Source organism: Catharus ustulatus, chromosome 8, assembly GCF_009819885.2.
Source record: "Catharus ustulatus isolate bCatUst1 chromosome 8, bCatUst1.pri.v2, whole genome shotgun sequence".
NCBI classification, from domain to species: domain Eukaryota; kingdom Metazoa; phylum Chordata; class Aves; order Passeriformes; family Turdidae; genus Catharus; species Catharus ustulatus.
This window is the reverse complement of record NC_046228.1, coordinates 8,212,225-8,220,013: the sequence shown is the minus strand read 5'-3', so window position 1 is coordinate 8,220,013 and position 7,789 is coordinate 8,212,225. Positions and strand designations below refer to the sequence as shown.

General features: G+C 50.9%; 1 protein-coding gene across 1 annotated transcript; it reads left to right on the top strand.

The window, feature by feature from the left end:
- The first annotated feature begins 3,220 nt into the window (after positions 1–3,220).
- On the top strand, positions 3,221–5,428 carry ADRB1 (adrenoceptor beta 1). The gene has a single exon (XM_033066587.2). It carries the CDS (start codon positions 3,221–3,223, stop codon positions 4,502–4,504), a length of 1,284 nt encoding a protein of 427 aa, XP_032922478.2. The 3' UTR covers positions 4,505–5,428.
- Positions 5,429–7,789: the final 2,361 nt, after the last annotated feature.

The window sequence follows — 7,789 nt, the reverse complement described above, 5'->3', positions numbered from 1 at the left end:
TCTGTTTTGCATAGAGGCAGGCTCACCAAGCTGGAAGCTGTGCAAAGCGTCTCAAAGGACTGGGTTTAAAAATACACCCACATAGCCCACTTCAGTTCCTGAAATGCTGAGGTTTCACAGCTCATGTCAACAGGATTCCTCAAATGCAATACATTTTTATTCTCACTGGATCTACCTGTTATCCTCTATGCAATATAAGACTAATCTCTCCTAATAACTACTCACAGCCTGGTTTTTCTTTTTAATTTTTTTAAGACTTCCAGAGGAAAATATAAATTAGTTGCTCATTAAAAACTGTGATTTGGAGTGCAAGTAGAAACAAACCATTTCAGTGCTGTAAGCTCTTCTCTTGACTTAACATCCTTAAATAATATACAAACAAAGGGAAGTATTTATATCACATTACAGAGCAGTCTGAAATGAAGAAAAAAACAGTACAACAAACAAACAAACAAAAAAAGGAAATTTGGAGCTAAAGGAGATTTGCAAAAGGTAGTGCTCTGAAAGGGGTTAAGCCTACAGTGAATATTTGGCTGCTCTGTGCTTCAAGGGCCAGAGGGATGTTCTGTACAGAATTCGTAAACTTGCTTATTTTTTCCTTTGGAGATGCATTGTTTCCCAAAGACATTCTGGCTCCAGCTCTGATCTGACATTCCAGATTGACGCGTGTGGAACCAACAAAGACACGGAGAAGCAACACAAAATTATGTGTCTTCTGCTTTATTGCATACTTGCTAATAATTTCCTTTACTCCTCCAACCTTTAAGCTTATCTTCTCTTATAGTGGGAAGAGACCTCCTGCTGGAGATCTGATAGGACAGCTTGACAGGCAAAGAGCTGGCATTTTATTAGTTTACAGTATTTATTAACTGTATAAAGATATTACAGTCATAATGGATCTGGACAGATGACAGATGGATGGTGCTCCAGGAATAGCAAGTGAAACAGCTGCAGGGTATCCCCACCACTGCTTCAGTGTCATCTTGGGAAAAATATTTAAGATTTTATCAGAATTTTTTGTGGCTGATTTTACGCTAAAATGGACTGTACACATTCAGAAAATTCATCCAAGCATCTCATCTTTTGGTGCAATGATGCACCATGGGCCTCGTATTTACTTTAAGTGTTCCAGCTAAGTGTAGAAAAGAAAAATTTGTTTCTATCCCACAGCTCCACTAACCTGGTTTCATATTATTACTTTTTTTTAAGATCAAGATTACAGATACCAGACCTGGGCAAATACTCCTAGAAACAACTCTTCTGCTTTTCATGTGGCATAAGGTCTCCCTCTGTTCTTGAAGATGTCATGCCCCCTTCCCTTCCTTTCCCTTCCTACTAAACAGGGTCATGCTTTGGTCCAGCAGCAAAGCAAAGTCCATGGGAACATGAGGGAATGGTTTGCCAAGCAGCAGGTCCATGCTGGTGTGTGGCCTTTAGTCAGGGTTAAATAAACACAGTGTAAATAAATAAATAAATTTTTGCCAGGTTGTGACCTTGTAAATCAAACCTAAGCCTGCAAGGGATTTTTATGGGTCAGCTGGAACAGCAGAGCAATCTTAGCAGAATAAATATATGGGGGAAGAAAATAACTGTGCCTTCCAGTTGCTCCCAGGGTGCAGTGGGGAACATTTGGTGCTGCTGTAAAGACATGCCAATGATTTAAAAGGCAGGAGAGAGGGGACATTTTTCTCATTTACTCAGTGATGGCTCCACATTATTTTAAGAAGTTTAAAACAGAAGTAAAATGCAGCAAAATGCAGTCTAACAGCTTCAGAGCAGAACAGAGATCCACTCAGGTAAAATGAAAATCGAACCAAACAAGTTCCTAGCATCAGGTTTAACAGAAGGGGATGGGACCTGGGCAGGGGTTTGCTCAGTTGGTTATCTGGGCATTGCAGTCTCCTGATGTTTCATGTACTTTACTGCTCATTACCAAATACTGATACTAACAGCATTAATACTTAGAGCAGTCTCTAGATCCAGTGGGTTTGACCAGACTGTGTAAAAGCTACTGCATGCATTTTTAGAAATCCAGAGAGACCTGTTCAATACAGCAGAGAAAAGGCAGAAAAGGGAGCTGTAGCTCCCACCTCCCAGCGCTGCAGTGGCTTGGTCTGGCAGGGCTGGAGGACGTGGGGAAAAGAGGATTCTCAACGGGGAGATTCAGGGGACAAGAGGCAGCCGCAGTTCCTGCACGGAGCCGGCAGCATCATCCCTTTAAGCGGGTTTTATCTGGGGCTCTGGGGCTGCCCAGGCTGGGAGAGGAGGCGCTGGGAAAGGGGGACTGCGAGCGCGACGCTTGTCCCTGATGGGGACATCCAATGGGAGCGGATGTCAATCACTTTGTAGTGGAAAATGATGCTGACAGTGCTGGCACTTTGCTTTTTCCAGGTGTAAAGAGAAGTAAATTCTTCTCCAGAAGCCGGTAGGAGCCCACCCTGCCCGTGTCCCCTGCCTGCCCTGCGGCTGCCGGGCACAAACACCCCTTAGCCAGGACATGCACGGTGCCCTGCGGGAAAGGGGCTCTGTGCCCGGCAGCCGGGGCAGGCAGAGCGTACCCACAGCAACGACGGGGTGCGGGTACCGGCTGGAATAGGGGCAGAGCTGGGATAGGGGCAGGGATAGGGGTAGGGATAGAGCGGGGATAGGAGCAGGGATAGGGGCAGGGGTAGAGCGGGGATAGGAGCAGGGATAGGGACAGGAATAGGGGCAGGGATAGGGCAGGAACAGGAGCAGAGCAGTGATACGGGCAGAGATAGAGCGGGTATAGGAGAGGGGATAGGGGCAGGGATGGGGCAGGAATAGGGGTAGGGATAGAGTGGGGATAGGGCCAGAAACAGAGGAAGGAATAGAAGCAGGTATAGGGGCTGGTATAAGGTCAGGAACAGGGACAGGAATCGGGCAGGTACAGCGGCAGCGGTACCGCCGGTGCGCGGGCGGTTCCGTCCCGCTCGCTCGGTGCCGATTGGCGGCGGGCGGTGCCGGGGCGGTGCCGGGGCGGTGCCGGGGCGGTCCCAGGGCGGTCCCGGGGCGGTCCCAGGGCGGTCCCGGGGCGGTCCCAGGGCGGTCCCAGGACGGTCCCGGGGCGGTCCCGGGGCGGTCCCGTCCGGCGGCGCGGCGCGGGGCCATGCGGCAGCCCCCGGGCGGTGGCAGCGGCGGCGGCGCCGCCTTCCTGCCCGCGGCGCGGTGCGGAGCGGCGGCCGGAGCGCCCCGCACAGCCATGGGCGATGGGTGGCTGCCTCCGGACTGCGGCCCCCCGAACCGCTCCGTGGCCGGGGTGACGGCCGTGCCGCCCGGGAGCAGGCAGCTGCCCGCCGCCGAGCTGCTGTCGCAGCAGTGGGCTGTGGGCATGAGCCTGCTGATGGCCCTGGTGGTGCTGCTCATCGTGGCCGGGAACGTGCTGGTGATCGCGGCCATCGGGAGGACGCAGCGGCTGCAGACCCTCACCAACCTGTTCATCACCTCGCTGGCCTGCGCCGACCTGGTGATGGGGCTGCTGGTGGTGCCCTTCGGGGCCACGCTGGTGGTGCGGGGCACCTGGCTCTGGGGATCCTTCCTGTGCGAGTGCTGGACCTCCGTGGACGTGCTCTGTGTGACGGCCAGCATCGAGACCCTGTGCGTCATCGCCATCGACCGCTACCTGGCCATCACCTCGCCTTTCCGCTACCAGAGCCTCATGACCAAGGGTCGGGCCAAGGGCATCATCTGCACCGTCTGGGCCATCTCTGCCCTGGTCTCCTTCTTGCCCATCATGATGCACTGGTGGCGGGATGACGACCCCCAGGCGCTGGAGTGCTACCAGGACCCGGGCTGCTGCGACTTCGTCACCAACAGGGCTTACGCCATCGCCTCGTCCATCATTTCTTTCTACATCCCCCTTCTCATCATGATCTTTGTGTATCTGCGGGTGTACAGAGAGGCCAAGGAGCAGATGAGGAAGATCGATAGGTGCGAGGGCCGGTTCTACGGCAGCCAGGAGCAGCCGCAGACGCCCCTGCCCGCTCACCCTCACCACCAGCCCATCCTCGGCAACGGCCGGGCCAGCAAGAGAAAGACCTCCCGCATCATGGCCATGAAGGAGCAGAAAGCCCTCAAGACTTTGGGCATCATCATGGGGGTGTTTACCCTCTGCTGGCTCCCCTTCTTCCTGGTGAACATCGTCAACGTCTTCAACAGGGACCTGGTGCCGGACTGGCTCTTCGTCTTCTTCAACTGGCTGGGCTACGCCAACTCCGCGTTCAACCCCATCATCTACTGCCGCAGCCCCGACTTTCGGAAGGCCTTCAAGAGGCTGCTGTGCTGCCGCCGGAAAGCCGAGCGGTGGCTGCAGGGCGGCGGCGGGGAGCTGGCCCGGCTGCCCGGGGGCTTTGTCAGCACCGTGGGCTCCCCCGAGCGCAGCCTGGCCGGGACCTGGTCCGACTACAACGGGGGCACCCGGGGCGGCAGCGAGTCCAGCCTGGAGGAGAGGCATAGCAAAGCCTCCGACTCGGAGTCCAAGGTATAGGGGGGCGTGGGGGCCGCGTCGGAGCCGGGACAGGGGGGAGAGGCGGGCAGGGAGACGGCAGGAGCGGAGAAATCCCCGGCAGCTGCCTGATGGTGTATTGCTATCGCCGAGCTAAACCATCCCTGCCCTGGCAGGGGGAGTGCGGCTGTTTACTTAGGAATAAAAGCAGGTGAACCGGTGTACGACATACCTCATCCGAAACTACAGCAAACAGGAAAGCCGCTGACCGGAGAACAAAGAAACAAGCAGCCCATCCCAGAGACAGCCACCTTGTCTTTGGAGCCGCGCTGTCGCGGGAGCGCGGCCGCAGCGCCCGGCTCGGGTGGCTGTCCCAGGACCGTGCTGCTGGCCGAGCCCGAGGGTGCTGCTGGCCCTTGGCGGCCGAGCTCGGCCACAGCTGGGCTCCGGCCACCCCGCCTGGCCCCGGGGCTCGTCCCCTCTCCCAGGGCACCGGGATTTTGGGAGGTGCTGCAGGTGCTCCGGCACAGAGCGCGGCCGGCGAGACCCGGACCTGCCGGCAGAGATGAGTTTAAAGCTCGGAGCAGCCGTGCTCTCCTCGCCTGCAGAGCAGCGGGAGAGAAAATAATGAGCAATGAGGAGCACTGGTATATTTGGAAAGGGGGTAAAACAACCCAACCCACACTCTTGTGCTTATTGCCTCTGCATCAGCCAGCAGTGAGTTACTGTGCTTATCTCCTTCGGCCAGACAATAGCAGTCAGGCTGAGAAACTTCTACCTCAAACTGTGCATATTGTACAGGGGAATGAACGGACCATGTTTATATTAAACAGCATATTTACATACCACTAATAGGGTTTTGAGGATGGGGGGTGAGGAACCTTCTGCAGCTTGTTCATTGTAACTACAGATGAACGGGGGGAGGGGGGAGAATCCTGGCAACAAAAATTTACTGCACATTTTTTTTAAAAATGGCGACAAAGTCGTTTTTTGCACAGTGTTGAAGAGTTGTAAAATTGATTGAAGATACTACTTGCACACACATACACACATGCAGATTGAAGAGGAAACAGAGGTTTGAGTAACACCGACCCTGAAACTGATTTCTGGTTTTGTCTGATCTGTTATAGTTTTATTGAGAGAGTGACTTTTTTAATATTATTTTTGAAGGTACTGTAAATATATCCATATTATAAATTAAAATATCTTAAGAGACTCTATTATTTTTATTTTTATTTCCAAATGCTCACGTGAATCTGCTGTTATTTTAGCACTTGTGTGTCAATTCCATTTTCCTCTGTGTGTGTGTTTTATAACATATTTATACTTTGGTGCAATTTACTACTGTGTAAGTAATTGGTCTATGTGCAATAAATACCATTGCAGCACAAACAAGTGTGTCTGTATAGGTTTTGAAACAATACCAACCTGTAATGGGAAGAACAGCATTTGTTTTTCTCCAAAGATGGCTCAGATTACCAATACAACTTGATCTAATGGCTTTTCCTGACACAGTGTTGTAAAAAACCTGTTTGAAACCCAGTATGGTTGTGTTCCTGTTGCACTGAGGTCCACTGACTTCCCTTATTAATGGGAAAAAATTAATGGCTAAATTAATGACTAAAGACAAGGTGTTTCCACTCTGATAATGAATACTCATTTTCTTGAACTATTCCTTTCTGGAATATATTCTTGTCTCTTTTTCTCTTTTTTTTTTTTTTTTTTTTTTCATTTGTTGTTGTTGTCATAAGAGGACATGGCTGGAGTCAGGAGACCAGAATATTTAAGATTACAGAGGACACTTAATTTGAAAGCTTAAAATGGTCTTGAGTAGAAAGAAATCTCTGTAAGCATTACATGCCACCCCGTAAGTAGGTCCACCTCATGCTGACAGCAGGCCTGATCCTGCCCAAGCAAGTCATGATAACTGAATGTTGTGCTTTTCACTGATCTAAGTAAGGAGTTAAGTGAGCAGAAGTGCTGCAGCTTTGTGCCCCTGCTCTGAAAGGTTGTCTTCGTTTATTGCTTTATGAAGGTGTGCTCTGGTTTCATAAAGTTTTTCATTACTGAAATGAATATATGGCAGACAGAGAAACAAAAAGACAGTGCAGAATAGAAGTGAAGTAATTTTTAGCTTTATTAAACTCAGGAGTATAGTTTAATTAAATATCAGCTCCTGGGAACAGCACTTCCCAAAGCGAGTTCTTCAGGGTGGTGGCTCGCGGTTTGTTTTGGAAACCAGTTGTTCATTTTTCTTTGTTTTCAAAGTTAAGGAATTTGTCCTTTGCAATTTCTAATGCTCTATTTTCAGGGGGGGGGAAAAAGTTACTCTTTTTATGCAAGTACCAAATAAAGGGACTGGAGAAGTAAATAATACTTTTCCATTGATGTTATTGGAGTTTGATGTGAGCTGCAGTAAATGGTGTCTTCCTTGATAACAGTGAAACGAGCTCCTTAAAATGCTGGGGTGACATCAGATTAGGAGCTAAGTGAAGTGAGTTCTGCCACCAAATTATTAGAAACAAAAAATCTGATTTTGTCTTTGATTACAACAAACACAACAGGACCAAAAGGCTGCACTGGATGGTGATGTCTGATGCCAGCAACTGCAGCGAGATGTTGGCTGTGCCTGTCTGGGATGGGATGGGATGGGATGGGATGGGATGGGATGGGATGGGATGGGATGGGATGGGATGGGATGGGGAGACAGCGCTGCTCTCCTTGTGCACGTTGTGAATCACAGAGCCAGGGCAGGTTCAAGTCCCTGCCTGCTGGGTAGAGCAGGACAGGATCCCAACACCTGGCTGGGAACTGAAGTGACTGTCAAGCCCTCATCCTCAGCAGAGTGCTGGATTCTGGGGAAGCACAATGCCTACTGCATGGAGCAGGACAGCCTGTTGGACTTGGGTCTTCATCTCATAAGTCAGTTCACACACTCAGTTTTACCTATCCAAAGACTTTAAAAAGTGGTGACAATTTTGTCTCAACAGGGTCCAACTTAGGTGGGAAACTTAGGCTGTTTGCCTTGCTGAAGAACTGTACTGGGTGATGATCTCCTGAACAAGTGTAATGGCACTGAGGTAGGATGAGTTTAGCCCACTGACCTCAGAAGGGCCAGCTGTGTCAGCAGAGCAGTCAGGATTCCTCTGCTGTTGAATTTTTGCCAGTTGAGGACCTGCTGGATGAGTCTGGAGGCTGACACGTTGAGTGCCTTGGTAGACAGCTGAAGCAATCCCTCTGGCAGCCTGCACAGGGGATGCCAGTCCATCTTGCACGGCGTGGAACAGGCGGTGGCACAGTAACAGCGAGGGCAGAGCAGGACATATG

What these genes read in the sequence shown, in the direction of transcription:
- ADRB1 (XM_033066587.2), top strand. Translation starts at nt 3,221, where the DNA reads ATGGGCGATGGGTGGCTGCCTCCGGACTGCGGCCCCCCGAACCGCTCC.